This window comes from Echiichthys vipera (assembly GCF_963691815.1).
Source record: "Echiichthys vipera genome assembly, chromosome: 20".
NCBI classification, from domain to species: domain Eukaryota; kingdom Metazoa; phylum Chordata; class Actinopteri; order Perciformes; family Trachinidae; genus Echiichthys; species Echiichthys vipera.
In genome coordinates this window covers 24,655,067-24,674,233 of record NC_139845.1, presented here as the reverse complement: position 1 = coordinate 24,674,233, position 19,167 = coordinate 24,655,067, and the positions used below count along the sequence as shown (strand labels likewise).

Below are 19,167 nucleotides of genomic sequence, written 5' to 3'. Positions count from 1 at the left end.
TAGAAAACAAATGCGCCTCTGCCTGCACCTAGGGCCTGTTGTTTGTTGCAAAAATCCACTACACTGTATTATCCTGTCGACTCAGCACAGTTCACAGTTCGTGCCCACGCCACAGATCCCCCCTCCCCCCTCGCACATATTACAATATCAAAGGCACACGCTTCAAGCTAGGCATACCTCTATATAGCACAGGGGTAGCCAACCCTGCTCCTGGAGAGCTACTGCCCTGCATGTTTAGGTTTCTCCCTGCTCCAACACACCTGAGTCTAATGATCTGCTCCTTTTTAAGCAGGAGAAGCTTGCCAAAGGATTGATAATCATTAGAATCAGGTGTGTTGTAGCAGGGAGAAACCTAAACCTTGCAGGAGAGTAGCTTTCCAGGAGCAGGGTTGGCTACCTCCATGTAGCATGTACTCCATGCTGTTTATCAGTGAGAGAAGACACAGGCTCATTCACAGGAATCTGGTGCACGTGCACTGACGAGCACTCGATGGGAGGGAGCCGAGGAGCCCATGGTAGATGAGGAGGGGCGTGAGAGTTGTAAACATTCAAAATTTGACTGAGTCAACTGCCAGACTTGCCGACTGCAGCTTTAAGTGCCCCTTGCTGGTAGAATATAATGGGAGACTACCAAAATTATAATAGGATTGGTCACTGGAAAATCATTGGAAACAATCCATTACATTTCTTTCTTTTTGCTTTCAGACATCCTTTTTCCCCCATTGGTACTTCCTCCAGGAAGTAAGAATGCATAGATGGGCAATCTGTGACTGATGACAGGAGATGAAGAAGGAAGCAGTTATATCCTCTCACAGTGATAGGAAACTAATCAGTGCCCAGCAAACACTTACACTTTGAAAAGATGTGAACTTGAAGTAGTTCAGAATATATTCCAACAGTTCTGTCTTGAACATGTCATAATGACATATATGAAAAATCTGTTTAAAAATGTTATATTCATTGTTGTTGGACTGTCTCCGAGAAAGAAAAAAACTTCTTTGGTAGAGCATGCGCCCCATATGGGCTGACTCATTTCCAGCAGCCCAGGTTCGACTCCGACCTGCAGCTCTTTGCTGTGTGTCATTCCTTGCTTTACCTGCTTTCATCTTTCATCTAATTAAGGCATTAAAGGGCCTAAAATATATTTAAAAAAAGAAAGAAAAACATCCATCCTCAATGCACAGAATCCTCAGAGATGAGAAAGGCTTTCAGAAGAGCAGCTTCTTGCATTAGCAGTAGGAGAGAGATGATAAATGTGTGTCCAGAGTGTGATGCTAGTGGCAACAACTGGGTGATAACCTGAGTCCTACACAAAGTGTATATCCCATCCTACTCATATGCTTTGCCAAATCAGTTTTGGAGAAATCACAATTGCTGCGTTTATTTTATATTTAACCAAGACCATGACCTCTCTCTAACCTTTACTGCTATTTTGGCAGTGAACAACAGATATGTTTGCAATACAATATAAAACATATATTTTCCTGTACATTAAGGCCAAAATCACACAGTGGTTAAGCAGACTGAATCATCTTTTTGTAATTATTTCAATGAGAGTGAAGCATTTTGCTTGCTGCTTTTGCGTTGATGTGCACCTTTTTAATAGAAAATTGCATTAAGGTAAAAGTACAAAAACATTATCAGTGGGAATGTAACAATATTCCGCAAGACAGTAAATCTGCCTGAACATGTAGATATGATGATATTCCATTAAAAAAACATGTAAATTCCAAACTAGGAACACAAGCCAAGCCTTAGTTGCTTTTTTAAAACATATTTTTTCCCTGCTCATTAAAAGTGTGATTCAGCAGCCTGAATCGTCTTTTTTGTAATTGTTTCAATGAGAGTGAAACATTTTGCTGAACGCCCCTTGTTTTTGCAAGAGTGCCCTGAATCGAGCTGAGCTCATTTAACTTCACAGCCAAATAACAGCTGTGGATGAGTGGTCGCTGATTTCAGACAATGTTATTCCTCAGGGCCTAAATATAATGGCTTAGATGATCAAGACATTTTAAGCAAAGATGGCTTTTTGATCTCTTTCGATTGTTTTTTTTACAGTTTTTTTTTTACAAGGAGCAAATAATGACTAGATAAAAGGCCAAAGAGTCCCCATAGTCGTTAACGTTCTACCATGTTCTACGTTTTATGTTAATCTGTTTTTGAGTTTTTGATATTTGTTTGTTTTCAAAGTTGACAATTTGACCTGACCGATGACAGCAGGGGCCTGTTTCACAAAGCAGGTTTAGTGAAAACTGTTCTGTCTGTTAACCCTGAAATGAGGGAAACTCTGAGTTTTTCGTTTCACAAAGGGAGGTAACTCAAACCAGAGACAGAGGGGTAACTCTAGCCTGTTTCACAAAGAGAGGTAACTTAACCTCTCGGTCTGTTACCATGGTAACATGCTCTCTGAAACTTACCTGGTTGGGATCAGGTTTTTCTCAGAAAACCTTGAGTTTCTCTCTGTCTCCGCCCTCCTTCAGCCACACACGGTGTTTGATTTCCTCACTCATTCAGTCAGCGGGCGAGTTTTGGTGTAGTATAGTTCCGTTAGTTTTTTCAGAAAATCATTGCAAAAATCAGACATTAGAAGTTATATTAGGTGGCGACTATTTCACTACCATGGCGTGTCCTTTTGAATATCCCGTGGATGAAGGAGCAGCATTACTGCGTAGAGAATTAAATATTCGTCGGGAGATGATTATCAAACAATTGATTATAGATTTGCTTGCATTTCCAGGCAATTCTCTTTTTGAGCGGTACTGTTTCATAACCCAGCAGATATTGTGTGTTGCGCTGCGTTTTTTTGCAAATGGGAGTTTTTTATACAACATATAAAACAGCCACTTACGGTAATATTTACTTTACAATGTAAAACATGCTCAAAATGAGGCGTCACCATGAGATTGTGCTGAGGTTTTACCTGTTTGAACAATGTTTTTATTTTTCATCTTAAGCTGCTGCCAAGTGCGCTTCTCCCCCGTGGGAATGCACCTAAATGAAATAAACTAATAGGCTCCCACCCAAGACGTTCCCCCTGTGATATTACTGTGATTGCAACAGGACTACATTTAAACTTATGCACTGACCCGAGCAGCAATGTTCTCCCGCACCGTCTCCCTCTCTTTTGCTGCAGCAGCGGTGTAAACCTGCTCAAACTCTCCGTATGAGCGATTTAATATTTCCAATTCCAGTTGGAGCGTAGCCCTTCGCTTCCCCGTTGCCATGGTGACTCGTCGAATCAGGGCTCCATTGATGCTGTCTTTTTTTACTTGTGGTGCACGCGCTTAACTCCAGGTCAAACTACTCTGAGTTGATCAACCTAAAGCAAATCTGCTGTTCTGAAACCGAAAACTCAGAGTTTCCTATCTCAGAGTAGATCAACTCAGAGTTCAGCGTTAATCTCAGTTTTTTTAACCTGCTTTGTGAAACAGGCCCCTGGACAGCTTATTGAACATCTAAAGTAGAAAAAAGTTAATCCTCTTTGTCTTTATGCAGGCAAATAAAGACAGGCTTAACTGTGTTGTGTACCCAACAGACATGGATTACCATGAGAGACACAGTTACATCACAATTAACCCAGCCAATACGTTATTATCAATTTAAATAATTAAGGATTAGTCTGCTGTTATTTACTATACAGTACAAACATCTTAAAGTGGGCTAGTTAACAATGATGTAATTTTACTTTGTTTGTTTTGAAAGAATTTCATTGGATGCAATATAAAAATAAAAAAAATAATAATCAAAGGTCTGCCCTTGAGCAAAGTCAAAAGGCAGAAGAACTAATATGAGGATATGGGAAAAAAGTATTTTTTAGGATTTTGAAGGTAATTTGAAATATACCGTCTATGACTGAAGTAAAAATTCAGTCAATAGATTGTGGAACGAGAGGAAGAGAGAAGCCAGAGGAGTGATTGTCTCCCTGCCTTTTCTCTGGAGATGTCCGGAAGTAGCACTTCCTGACACAAGAAGTGGGATATTTAGGTTATTTACTCAAGAGGTCCGGGGAAGTGCCTGTCTGAGTTTGTATATGGTGCATGTTAGGGGTGGTGGATGGAGTGGGGGTGTGGTATATCCTACTTTTACAAGTTTGTTTATTGTGGGGAGCCTTCTCAGCGTTCTGCTCGCCAGTTAGAAACAGAAAGTCATACTTCGACATGGCTCAGAGTCTGAAGAGACTTTTCTCTTTTGGACATTGTCCCTGTCCTCAAGAATCCAGATGGCCTCAAGATGCTGCTGTAACCTGCACATGTGGAGCATAAACACCACCTGCAGATTCTGCTGCAGTTGCCTTTTAAAATAATGTGTTAGAGTACATCGATACTCTACTAATGCTATTTTCTGCTCTGCACATTTGAGAAATAACAAAAAATAGTACCAAGTGGATGCTGAGAGAAGTGTCCTGAGGATATTTGGTGAAAGAAGAGTTTGAGAGAAAGCTAATCCTGAAACCAACTCCAGAGAAGGAAGGTTCTGAGGAACCCTTGTCCCTCTCTCTGGCATTGAGGTATTTAAAAAGCTTTGTGCAAAGGGACCCACTGCACATTTTCCAGCAATGTGCCCCTTTATTACATGCTTCTTAGAACAAGGATTGCAAAAAAAGTCTCTGTGAGAGTACGAAGAGATACAGTACTTAGGCCTTTGGTCATTGACCCTTGGATCTCGGTCCTGAGGTCTATTTATATACGACTGTTCCTCGCAACAGACATTTAAAAAGATGCCGCTGAATGGATCGCAGTGTTCTGATGCGGAGGAGGAGCGTTTACTGCAGATTTGGTCAGATGAAAATATTCAAAAGCAGTTGGACAAATCACAATCTCTGAAGGGTGATGACGTATAAGCAAGAAGCAATAGAGAAGAGGCTCGGATTATTTTAAGTTATGTGTGCCTGGGCCACAAGGGAAGAGGGCGGTGGGAGAATCGAGCTAAAGCACGGCACGGATCATCTTTAAAGTACAAGTCAATTTACCATTTATGTTGCGGCAACACAAGCTGTAACAACTGTGATTGGTCCACATGGGAGCATTGCATGGATAAACATGGACCAAATCACAAAATCTGTAAATATGTGCATTTGTATGACACTTCTTCACTACATTATCAAGACAACCAGATGGAAGCAAATTCATGAAAAGGGATTTCCAAAAACACTGATGCGGTCATCTCTCTGCTGCTGGACAAGCATCACCGTCCTGCCTAGTACACACCATCTGCTCCAACGTCTCCTCTCTTTTCTGCGTTGGCAAAGGCAACTGTTCAACGTTTATTAGCTTGCATTTGTATTGCCCTCATGTTGGTGTTGTTTCAATATTTGGAGCTCTTTGGTGGTCCTAATGTTTGTATGGAAAGATATGTAGTCAGATGAAGAAGAAGAAGAAGAAGAAGAAGAAGAAGAAGAAGAAGAAGAAGAAGAAGAAGAAGAAGAAGAAGAAGAAGAAGAAGAAGAAGAAGAATTCCTTTATTAGTCCCGCAACGGGAAAATTCGATTTTTTCACTCTATTATTGTTATTCATGTTACACACACACAGGCACAGACAGGACCTATATACTTGCAATTAATGGAGAGATGGTGTTCATTGTTTGTGTGATTTTAGACGCCATAATTCAGAGGGCATTTTCTCATCTCTGGTATTGGCAATGTATTGGTCGCAGCAATCACAGTCCCCCCTCTGTCATTCGTATTAGGATTGCATCAGTCCCACCAGAGTTTTCATACAAAAACCATTGGTTATTTGGAAACAGCGCTGACATACCGTATCAGACTTGCAACTATTACTACTTTTGTGCAGCAACAGCACTGTTATGATTTGGCACTATAAATAAAATTGAATTGAATTGAATTGAATTTACTTTTTATTATGTGTATTTAGACTTGAATCTGATTCACTTCACTGTGGTCTAAATGAGCCACTATCATGCATGTGTAAGTTAAGCTTTTTTCAATTATCATGTTTTTATCTAACTTAAGAGAAGGGCAAGGAAGGAGTATTAAGCTGTTTCACATTGCAGTACACACACACACACACACACACACACACACACACACACACACACACACACACACACACACACACACACACACACACACACTCTTCATGGGTCAATCGGGAGGAATTAGCACAAGGCTTTCTGAGGGGCGCTGGCAGTAACAACAGGAGATGGGGTGAAGGTGGGGTGGCCGCTGAATGACGGACCCTGTCAGGGAACGGCGAGTCGGCCAGCTTTGATGTGCAGGAGGGAGCCCCCTTTTTCGCAGATATCCCATCAAAGTCAGAGGTCTCCATGGTGGTCACATTCTCCAAGAAGGGAAGGAGAGAGATGTTATGGAGAGGAGGAGTGGTTCTGAAAGGATGGAGAGGCTGCAGTGGTGTGTGGGCCCAAATCTTTAAAAGTCCATTTAATCCTATCAAAACCTATGTTCAGTAAAGACATTGTGCAGACCAACAAATTGTTCCTGTGTGAATACGCCTGTATGGTGACATACTGTATTTTCCAGTCTGAAACACACACACACACACACACACACACACACACACATAAACACACACACACACACACACACACACACACACACACACACACACACACACACACACACAGGAGCTGGATACATGTACAGTATATTTGCGGACAATTTGATGATATTTTGAGATTTAATGCTTTCTTTCATTTTTTAGGAAAGATTTTTAGTAGAAATAGCCTAGTTAAATGCTAAATGGGCGGCATAATGCTGCTGAAAATAGAAACCCAAGAAATGTCATTTTTTTCCCTGTCTTAGTCAGGTTTACTAAATAAAACTGCAGAAGTAATCTTTATTAAGAAAATCACTAAGCTTTAGCATTTTTTATTTTTCAAATGTAACAAATGTAAATTTGTGAGATGTTTGTAAAGATTTACGCCTTAGTGAGCGAGGGTCGGTTTGATTACATTGTTTTCTATTTGAATGTCCTAACTGGCTGCGTGCGATGCTTACGCAGCACAATGCAGTGCACCATTTTGAGATTAACTTTTGTCAGACGCCCCATTTCTATTCAATCCTGTAGAGTGCGTTCTAATCGCTGCAATGCTCAAAAACAGCTGCATCATGAAGTTGACATAAGGAGTTATCTATAGACCTCCTTATTTGACTAAAAAACCCTAGAGGATTGTCTGAGAAAATGTGCATGTGTATGTGTGATTGTAGGTGTATGTGTGGCAGCTTTGGGGAGACTGAAGCCTCCGTGAAGTGACGCCGTTGGCTCCACACAACACATTGGGAGTTCACTGGTGCATAGGAAATGCACTTTGTCAGGGCAGCTTGTTCCAAACGTTCTATGAATAAGTCGACAGAGAGCATCAATACGGCGCGATAGTCAGACACTCGCACGCTGTTAGGACACAGTGTTAGGAACCAAAGGGCAACAGACAGGGTGGGGGAGAGAAAAAGTATTGAGGAACAGACTAACACATCACTGGTTTTGATGTTTACATGGCAATTGTCGACAATAATAAAGATATAGAATGATACCCGCCTTATCCTTTTAATATAAACTCATGACTGAGGTTCATTTTTTGTGAGAAGACCAAGTGGAATTCTAGTTCTGGTGGCATTGATTGAGTGCATGAAGCTCACATTACAGCTTTCCAGAGGTCTCAAATATGGTCTGTTATATATTTGCATTAAAACAATTCTAGAAACCATGTTTTTGATTTATGCCATGGCCAACTTCGCAAAACTGCAAATCACTGAAGGTCGGACTCTTGAATCTCAAACCCATCAAAGACACTTTAAGGGTCTACTCACACTTACCATTTGCACCGTGCCCAAGCACGATTCACAGCTAAAGTCCAGTTAGCTTGACCAGTTTGAGTGCAACTGTACCGCGAGAGAGCAGGATTGCACGTGTACGACCATGAGCATTGACGGCGGTCCTAAGGACTATTTATATACAACTGTTCCCCGTGATGGATATTTAAAAAGATGCCGCTGAAGGATCCACATGAACAGTTAGGTGTTTAATCCCAGGTCCTCTGCACGGGGAACTGGTGTATCTATGTACGCAGACCACAGGAGGGTCATTTCACATATGGATTATTTAACGAAGTGAAGGGATAGTCAGAGAACTGCAGCTTCTGAGGACACAGCAAAGGGAGTTTAAGAGACAATGTGATTTTGTTACAGATGACACAGGTTTGAACCCACCTTTTCAACAAATGAACACAGGGTTCGTGTACATAGTAAAGAAATGAGAAAAAAAAACCTCACAAACATCTATGTTATGGATGCCATACTTTTTTTATTGTGCTGGATAAAACGCAGTGAATATCTATAAAGACGTCGTTTAGCAAGCAAGCAAAATTTGTAGTGAAAAAAGACAGTAAAATTATGTGGATAGAGAAAGCAATCAAAGTTAGATACTGTAGAAGACATTTGAAATGATACAGAAGGAGCAGCTAACTACCAAACATTGCATAAGGTAAAGGTTACATGTCCAGTCTTACCTAATGGTGACTGAGAGGCAGAGAAAAACAGTTTTACAAAATTCATCCCCCACAAAAATAAACTATATATATAAAATTTTTAAATGTTCTCCATATGCTCTCGGACACCTGAATTTTAAACAGTATTTAAGTTTGAAAATGAGGTAAAAGTAGGCCTTTCTGGAGGTAGTAATGTGTATTCGATTGTACTAGAACATGATATCATGAAGAGAAAATATCAACTTCATTAAGACTCCCAGAGCTGAAAGCTTGTCAACACCCTCTACAACCATTCTGCCCAACAGCGAGGTAACATTGCCTCCAGAGAACATCCCAAGGTCTTCTGGATTCTACTGAACTCAACTCTGTATCTCTGAAGGAAATCAAAACCTGGAGCTTGTTGACCTCAGTGGTGTCACTGAGACCCCATTTACACCTGGTATTATCATGTGTATATTAATGTATTTATCTGACAGATACATATCACATGTTAATACCAGGTCTACATGGGGTCTGTCTGGCTGATAGATGGTCTGGTGTTAAATGATCAAGCCGTCTGTTTCAAAGACATTTGTTGAAAGCCACTGATCAGCCTGCATCAACAGTTGCACACAGTATTTCTTATCAAACAGCAGCTTGTGGTCCTCTCTGTTTGGATTGGTTGGATTAAGAGAAATAGCATACCTGCACAGTGTCTGGATATGTCAGTTGTTGAAGGCACTAGGAATATTTTTACTAAATTGTCATTACTGGTCTAGTCTCTCCAGATTTTTGACTGAAGTTCAGTTTTTCAAACCATATTTTGGCCTTGTTAACACTTAAATACACTTTTCTGATGTGAGATGACATCTGTTTTAGCTCTATTTGTCCAGTAAAATGATAGGTTTGATGGTTTAATCCAGTTTATGCCTAGCACAATGACTGGCAGCCGATGTCCTTGCTTTGTCATATGTTAAGTACTTACAGTTGTTGTGTACGTTGCCAGTTAACAGCTACAGCTACTGTACAGTTGTTAAAGGTTGAATATGTAGAATTTTTATTAAAAGCTACACAATAAACCAACAATAGAGAAGAAGAGAAGGGGAGACGCTGTGGAGAATACAAACACCGGAGAGTTTCACTCCAAATCCTCCTCCATCCCAGAGAGAAACGTGTCCCTGTTTCTGGTGTTAGTGGAGACTTTTGTGCTGTTTTGGACTCTGATGTACCGATCACTCTGCAGTTAGTGTCCTCAACTAGCAGAGGGTGCTGCTGGGAGCCCCTTCCCCATCCCAAAGCACTCACAGACGCCACTTTCTCACTAGATTTAGAGAGTTTTCACACCTTCTTAGAAACTTGATTTATAAAAAGAGACTAACGACCAATTGAGCTCCTTATTCAGAGCATCAGGGAAAAGGGAGAAATCTGTGGTCGGCCTAATTCATTCCCATGCATGTGGCTCAGAGTCCAGTTCAGTAAACAGTCTATGGGTCCGTCTCTTTCCTCTCACGCAGCAGCACTGTTGTTGTTGGGTTAGAGGTCGGAGGTGGGGAGATGACTGCATGGTTTAACAAAGTATGCGGTTTCAACGTAAGGACGACAACGCCACAGGGGGGTGTTTTCAAATCTTCCCATTCTCTGACCCAGTTTTAAAAGATACTGTTTTCAGGCTCTGATAACACCAGCTGCATTGGATGGTCGGCCGAAACCAGACTAAAGTTGTGCAGTTACAGGAAAACGTGTCTCCATGTGGACGGCCCTTAGCTGGGAGTTAGGCGGCATCAGGCACCGCAACAGCCACTGTGGCAACAGCTGGAGCCTCCCACATTGAACAAACCTATGGGTGATGTCACGCAGACTACGCACATATTTTATAAATAAACATAGATTGCACAAACAGTAACAGGGTCAAATTTGAATAAAGCAAGGTGAGAATTTGCTTTGCAGTTTGAAGGCAGCTTTCTAGTCCAGAACACTGTGCAGACTGTTGGTTTGCGAGAGTCCGTTAAGGTACCACTGTTCCGTACTGGTGCTGCTGATGAAGGCAGGTGATAGGATCAATGTAGCTCCTCTGAGGCTCTACCTCAGGCCCAGTTTAAAAAACCATGTTAACTTTTCAAAGGTTGCCATGGTGACAGGTGAAAAATGGTATATTCCATCACTAAGTAAAACGCAATTCCATTTACATCTGGTTTAACCATATAACAAGAAAAGAAAATCACATTTGTGTGAAGTACACAAAACAGCTAATCAAGTATATCTATATCTACTAATTAAAAACAAGAAAACATATTCATAAGTACAATATACAAAATCCAAAGATATCTGTTTCAAAACCTGAAAGTCACTTTGAAGGTGAGAATCCAAATGTACTGAGATTGGAAGCTTGATCTAATACAATACTTAAAGTAAGGAGCTTCTGCAGTCCTTATATAGATCATATCATATATCAATTTCACTCATACTGAAAGTAAAGAGACTGGAGGTAGGTATTTGTCAGTTGATTAGTCCATTTTTAACGGTCTGTTTGAGGTACTGTACATACTGTATATAGGTAGTACATAACTCAGGAAAACAACTCTAACTATTCAAAGCCAAAAAAATGAAAACAATTTGAAAACCCATTTGTAGTATATATGTAGTGTCGTACAGACACTTGATCCTTAAGCCACTGTGTAAAACAGAACAAAATAAATTCAAGTTAACAGAAAGTCCCAGTTTGCAGATAATGCTAAATATGTTTCATTACAATGTTTAGATACAAATTAACATTAAGGTAAATAAGAAAAACAGTACTTAATATGTTAGCTGCTTTTGTGTTTAACATATAAAAATCAGACCACTGAATCAAGGCTTTTTCCAGGAATCTCTAAAGAAGAAATCATCAGGCCAGTCAGCGCCAAGTGGTGATGGAGACAAACTCTAAAGACTGCATCTTTGCAATTTCTATTATTCTGCATTCTAATTGCAATTCTAAGATAGTTTGTTTGGAAACAACCAAAGCTGAGACTGACACTATGAAAAAAATACCTTCAGTGTGACAGGAATTTGAAGCATGGCCTTAAATTATGGATAACAGATATAGAAACTGCAAATATTGGACTGCAGGCTTGAGAGTCAGTTTCCCATTAAAGGAAAAAAATATACATTTTCAAAGTTTTGACCATCGTGCCTGAAGATTATGAAGAAATTTGCTAAGATCTGGCAACTCTTTACAACAGAGTTGGAAACAAGTGATCAAGTAAACACATCCTTAGTTTAACCATTGGATCAGACAAATGTTACAGAACCTACAGGGTGGAGAACTAATGTAAAAAATCCCAACTGTTTAATAATACATTGGGTAGTTGAAAAATGATATTTCAGGTTTTGTTTTAAGATAATGTGGTTAAAGGTGAAATCTATTTTAGGTTTCATCTTGTAATGTTATGTTGTCTGTATGGATGATTTTTAATAAACACATCTTAATTTCTGTGCACTCCTTATGTAAAGACTTGTCTGGCCCGTCATAACCAACAGGAAAGATGGTCACAAGTGAAAATAATAAGGCTACTGTAGGAAAACAGCTGAAATGTCCTTTAATGTTGCACACTTGGCTCTGTCATATTTGACTTGTGCTTCTCTATGGATCACGTAGTGTTTACCTGACTGAATCAAACAAAACAGATGCAGACAAATTGTCGTTCCCCCATGACAAGACAACAAACAACCGGCATGACCTCGCTTTAATGTACAGTATAAAGTTACAAAACAAATATCTGAACGCACACTGCCTTCCTGGCTATTAGTTTGCGTGTACTGAGCAACAGCGTTAATCAGCTGGTTGTGCTGAGTCAGAGGTAGTTTGAAATCATGAGAGGATATTGCGTATCAGTTAGCAGAAAGTGCTGGCATACCATCAGGTCTCCTTGATGAATGCCTGATGAGTCGTCCAATGTCAGTCTGCCACTAAATCCAGGTATCAAGTGTGTCATGAGGTAATGTGTGGTTTGTTCTTGTGGTTTTTGTTCTTGAGGTTTTTTTTGCAAGTCTGTGGATTTCTTCTGACATCAACGATGGAGTCAAGGTTTTAAAGCTATGTGGCGCAAAGAAAAAACTGTATGAAGCTACGTTCACAAGCTTAATGTAAATCTGAACAGATGTTATACAGTAGTCTGATGCAATTTCAAGGTATTTGGTAGTGGAGTACCGACAGAATGTGAAGAGGTTCTATAGTTTTCTAGGTCGGTCCACCAACAACAGGGAGAAAAAAGCAGAGATCCTGTAACACTCTGACGTTCTGGCCTATCAAGCCACACTGACACCACCCTCAAATTGCAGTTAAAGCTTAAAGCTTAAAGCTGGAGCAGACTATCTATGTTCATCTGGTTTTTTTATGTTCTGACAATGAACTAATGATAGACTGATACATCGGCCGATATTTGTGGTTTTTTTATCGCTAAGGTCATCGGCTAAAGCTGATGAAAATAAAATTCAGTATCAGCATCTGCCCTGAAAAATCCATATCGGTTGATCCCTACAATGAACTACTGCAAATTAAACTATTGTTGGCATGATTGCCTCTTGAATTCCTCCCACACATCAAAGTGTGGGTCTAGTTTTCAAATAACTGCTTATCTTTCAAATGAGCAGACTGAGGATAGATGTGCACATTTAATAATGATCAATAATCTGTCCTTCACTTTCAAGTCAATCAAGGTTAACGATCACAATGATCAATTTAATTTTAATGCTGTCCCCCTCCTTTACGGGAAATGAAATGATTTAGATCACTGACTAGGCGGATTTGATTAACCAGTCTAGATGAGCCATTCTTGGGCTACAGCCAACCCGTTCTCATCCCAACTCGTGACATACTGCCGTTTTGCCAGGACTCTTTGGCGTCACTTGTCAATGCCCTGGGTAGCCTAGCGTGTAAAACGCATGACGCTCCCAGTCGCTGCACCGGGTAGCCTTGTGCGTCTAATGCGTGATGCTCCTCGTCGCTGTTTTAAAATCGGGAACACATTGTTTACATTGTGAACTCAAATTAAATTATGTGGTTTGGTTTAGGAAACAAAATCACTTGGTTAGATTTAAGAAAAGATTGTGGGTGGAGTTAAATAAGCTCTTTTATAACTACCATGATGCACGGGACATGAATGGACCATGAACAGGACATGAATCCTAGGCTCCTGGGTGAAAGTCCGGTGGTTATTTGGCCGTCTTAATCCTGGAGCACTTGCTCTGAGCGTCTAGTATCACCACAGACAGGTTTACAGTTGAAAGTCCGGCGCATTTGGCAAGGACACACAAGGCATCCTGGTGCGCCAGTGCCAAACCTCGATGGCTGCGACAAAACGGCAGTATCTGATGCCCTGGGAACAAGAATGCTCTGTGTCAGCCGCAATTTAAATATTTGACAGCACTATATATAATCTGAATCCATTATCAAATCTTTTAATGAACCTGGATCATTTCAGATCCCTTATTGAATCTATGTAGGTTCAGCTTTTGAAACTAAAACTATTTGTACTATTCATCATTCAGTATAGAATCTTTATATTTATTTGCACAGCCCGCACCTATGATCTGAAAATGGAGTTATTATTGATCTAAATTTGAATATATGAACGATCATTTCACTACAGGAGACACCATCCACTCCAGATTATAGTCTCTTATGAACGATCTTTGGCACACATACAGTAGTACAGACACTGGCCTGTTACCTACAGGATGAATGTAAATACGCTACAGCTGATATACAGTAATCTGCAGCCAGTAATGCTAACGTTCTGAAATAAAATATTTGATAAGAATATTTTGTTAGCCTGGGAGTTTAGCAAATACAGGTATTTTATTGATCTCTGTCTCTCCCTGTGTTTGGTGGCCTAACGCCAGCTCGGGTGAAGGGTGGTCAGTTTGTTTTAGAACCAGCACTGATACATACTGGAACAGCAGAAAGTTGTTTTACAGTCAGCAATGCCAGGGTGTGTGAAAGAGTGTATACGTATGTGTGTCTGTCCATGAGAGAGAGATGCAGCAGTATGAGTACATTTGATTTGCACCTCAGTAAAACAGTGTAGTCTTGTAGAATGATGCACCCCTACAACTGCTCTCATTCGTGTGAAGAAGATGATGCTCTGAGGAATCAAAACCCCCAAACATTTACTTACTCGTGTCTGTCTGTCTCGAGTTGATTCTAGTGTAGGTGTGTTGTAAAGGGCTGAATGTCTGTTTCTTGCCTGATTTATTTGTTTCGACAGGCAGAATGTCTGAACTTTTTTTGCTTGTTTGTATCTGTTGGGCCAATAAGAGCTAGCAGCAGTAAAATCACTAAAAGTTTCCTTTTGCTGCGTTCTGTGTGGTCTACGCTAAAATGTATCGAGGGAATTTAAAGACGCAGATACATACTGATCATTTCTGCCAGTTCAGTGACAGAGCAAAAATGGAAATTCTCTAACTCAAATTAAACCAATTAAAAGAGCATGTGAAAAAAGTCAAAAATAAGTGGTCAAGGCAGTCTTTTCCTTTTCTGTTTTAGAAAGACCTGACAGCTGAATGAGGTAGAGATTTCATGGTGTGGTAGCTTAGTCCTCCTCTGGGGACTCTCCAGCCTCTTCTTCTTCTTCTTCCTCTTCTTCCTGTAAATAAAAACAAGATGGTAAAAGAAGGTAAACCAATAGCACTATTGCTGTCATGACAGTACAATATTAAAAAATATACCATACATTCAGAATAAGGGATTAGAAGATACATGATATTGAGTCTGCGAGAACGATACGCAATGAGATTTTGACACCATTTTAAAAAGACAGTATTTTCTTTACAGGAGGGTTGATTTTAGCAGAGAGCTGTGGTGCTGCAGGTGTCTTTGCATAGTACTTGTGTTAGCTGCGGTGTAGCCACGGTACTCATGAAGGTAAAGTATAATATATTTGGTTTAGTAAATTTCTGTTGACACTTGGCTCGAGAGCTGCCGACAAACTACAAACTACATACTGTAAGGTGTAAGGTACTCTGCCGCTGTAGGAGATGGCTGCCTCTCCAGTAGCTCTCCGGGTTTTAGCTCTTACCCTATTTTGACCTCTTTCTTTCTACTTTTTCACTCTTCTTGTGAAGAGATTGTGTGTTTTATATACAGTATAACCTATGAATATTTCTAACTTTAAAATGCAACCAAGAGCCAGTTTACTCAAGAGAGGAACTGCTAGCTCGAGGGGCGAGCAGGGATACAAAACCCCGTTCCGGCAGAGCTAAGGAGGAGACCCAGGGGCTGCCAGGCTGGGGCAAAGCTAAAGGCCGAGCAAGCAGTGAATCGGAGGCGCTACAAGCCATCGATTCCCTCCGTAATCATGGGTATGTGAACTCACTGCCGAACAAGATCGCCGAGTTGTCCATGCTGAACAACCAGTGGATCTACCGTGAGAGCAAATTGTTCATTTTTACGGAGACATGGCTAAACCACCTCGTACCGGATGCTAACGTGGACCTGCCGGGATTAACTGCCATGAGAGCTGACAGAGACACAGAAGCTAGCGGAAAAAGCAAAGGTGGGGACTCATCATGTATGTGAACAACCACTGGTGTAACCCAGGAAACATCTCCGTAAAGAAATTCTCAAGCTGCTAGCTGTTAGCCTGCCGCCATATTATCTGCCGAGGGAGTTCAGTCACGTGATCATCGTCATTGTTTACATCCATCCGAGAGCGAGGGGACTTTAATCATTCAACATTGGACTCTACTTTGGCTGTTTTTCACAGACAAGAAACAGGACGATTGATCTACTGCATGTTAATGTGAGGGATGCATACAGATGCATACAGAGCGGGGAAGTCTGATCACAACCTGGTTCACCTAAAGCCACTCTATATCCCCCTGGTCCAAAAAGAGCCGGTGACAACTCGCACCATCAGGAGGTGGTCCCCTGAGATGGAAAGTGCCCTGAGAGACTGTTACAATACCACAGTCTGGGATGTGCTGATCAACCCGCACGGTGAGGACAAAGAGGGGATGACAAATTGTCTGACGGAGTACCTGAACTTCTGTGCAGATGTGGTCTCCCCTGTCAAGACTGTCCGCTGTTACCCTAATAACAAGCCATGGGTAACGCGGGAAGTCAAGGCTGTCCTTAACAAGAAGAAGGCTGCCTTCAGGAGCAGGGACAGGGAGGCCATGAAGGCAGCACAGCAGGAGGTGAAACACTGTGTGAGGGAAGCTAAGGACAGCTACAGGAGAAAGGTGGAGCAGACGCTGAGGGAGAACAACATGAGGGAGGTCTGGGAAGGTGTGAGGACCATCACAGGTCACAACACAAAGACCAGAGCTACAGGGGGGACAATGGCGAGGGCCAACAAGCTAAATGACTTCTTCAACAGGCCTCTTTCCCCCCACCCCCACCCTCACTGCAGCCATCTCTCCTTCTTCTCTCTACACACCTCCCCCCAACACCACAACAACACCCCCCTCCTCCTCCACCTCAACACAATCCCCACCTCACATCACCACAGACCAGGTCAGAGGACAGCTGAGCATGTGTATAACAGTTAAAGTTCATTTTTGCTCCCATTTTGTGAGTAAATAGAGACGTACGTTATCAACATTCTAATCGTCTCTTGCCTCATGCTTTTATGCATCCTTTATGTTGGAATGGACATTGAGCAAAGCCTCCTCTAGAGGGCGTCACTCAGATTCAAAAGTTACTCCATAAAGTTTGAAAAAAAAAAGTTTATGACAACAACAAACATATTGACGATGGAGGAGATAACCATCCTGTGTCTGTTGAGAAGGAGGTAAAATGGCGGGCAGCGTTGGAGACGGTGGTGGCCTGTGAGACACTAAAGACATCACAGAGAGTGGACAGAGAATTCCAGACATTGGTTTTTATAGATGAGAGAAATTGACGACAAACGTCACTTTCAGTATTTCAGGATGTCCGTCGGGACTTTTGGTGACTCACTCGCTCCTGATATTCGCGGCACGTGCCCGACACTGCCCCCATGATCTCTGGTGGTACTGCAACATTTGGTCAGCATCGGTACGCATTCGCAAGCTTGCAGGATACGTGCAGAAATACGGACAAAATGTACGCAGAGTACGGACAGAAGGCTCCGTCCGTATGCGTATGCGTATCTAATGTAGAGCATAAATGAGCCTTTATTATTACCATTTCAAATTTGAATCATCTTAAATACCGTGATTGATTGGCCCTCTCAAAAGCTGACGGTTAATACTGTGCAGCATCAACCAAAGTTAGCAACAGACGCAGGCTCTGCATGCAATGCTTTGATTCAATGAGAACACAGCTGAAGGCATTGACAGCACTCCACTACGGAGAGTTTTCTTTTCCAAAAGAACGCAGTAAACTCAATAAAACATCTCTGGGGGAAGCATCCTATTTTTCCCCTGATAATGCTAATGTTACATAGTACGAACAAATTTGTGTTGACATTGGCAGTTAAGCTAGTAGAGTCCTTCGCAGTATTTGGCTGTGAACCTAAAAGCTGTTTCTATACGGATAGGCTGGGCAGAAATTGTGCTAATTTAAAGTCCCAAATCATGTTACTATTTGGCATACATAATTTTTAGCTAAAAAATGACCCATAATGCCTCAAAATTGGGAAATCCAATATGGCCACTGCCATCAGGCCAGAATCTAATTAATAATTTATCTTTTTGACTAAACAAGGTCAAAACCTGAATGAATATGGGGAATCCAATGCCATATTCAGATCAAATGTGAAAAAACAGCTTGAAACTCATATACACTTTCTTTTAGATTAATAAATTGTCAATTACTACTATAATATTTTGATTTCTCTGTAGTTTTCTTTAATGTCCAATGTTTAAAAGTGATTTAATGTGAATAAACTACATGAAACTCCAATACATAGTTCAATTAGTTAGTAGTAGTTAGTAGTTAGTTTAATTATGAATAAGTCATGAACAAAACAGGATCCAGAACCAGGTTCATGTTAATGTGAAGAATTTGCTTAAAATATGTTTTAAAGAAAGGCTGTGTATTTACTCATATGTTTTCTATCAATTTTCTATATACAAGCCATAGTGTGCACAGGCAGATATGCCCACATATCCCCAATCATCAGGACGCTCGTCAGTGTTCCGGTAGGTGTTGCCAAGTTAATTGTAGTTGCAGCGCAGGCTGAGGCCCCCCTTTATACAACCACAGGAGGTGATCTCCATGTAAGCTTTTGGAAAAGGTGGTAGAGAGAGTAGCTGTGGCGCTAACTGATCATCCAAGCACATCCATCCCATTTCAGTCACTGATGGGAGATCAGAATGTGGCAGTGAACTTGGTTCCAGATACTGGCTTGATGGTGAGCACACATGATGTGAAATGTTGCTGCATCTGATGATGGTGGCGGAGTCTCTTGAGCACGGCCTATACAAAACAACTTGACTCTCGCTTTGTTGCAACCTCTGGCACACCATACATCTTACAGATGAACGTCTCAGGTGACCTCACTATGTCTTCTGTTAGAGGGCCCTTGCCAAAGCCAAGGAGATCAGTGGGATATTTAAGGAACACCTGCCAGGCTGTTTTCTTACTGTGGCCACTGATCTGAGACACACTATCACAGCCAGTCACAGCATGGAAGGCAAGCAGTGTGTCCAGTTGAGCAGGGGATGGAAACTTGCAAATTCCATGCATTGGAAAATACCTTGGAGCCTCTGATGTCCCAGGCACGTCACTAGCTAGTGTGAACATCCGGGGCTGTAGCCCAG

The 19,167-nt window shown here is 41.2% G+C and overlaps 1 protein-coding gene across 1 annotated transcript in view; it reads right to left on the bottom strand.

Moving 5' to 3' along the window:
- Window positions 1-14,736: 14,736 nt before the first annotated feature.
- The window catches only part of hmga2 (high mobility group AT-hook 2), a 67,859-nt gene continuing 63,428 nt past the window's right edge, over window positions 14,737-19,167 (bottom strand). Inside the window, exon 5 of the mRNA XM_083935157.1 lies at window positions 14,737-15,065. Coding sequence (XP_083791283.1) covers window positions 15,012-15,065 — 54 coding nt within the window. The 3' untranslated portion in view covers window positions 14,737-15,011. The remainder of the gene's footprint in view (window positions 15,066-19,167) is intronic.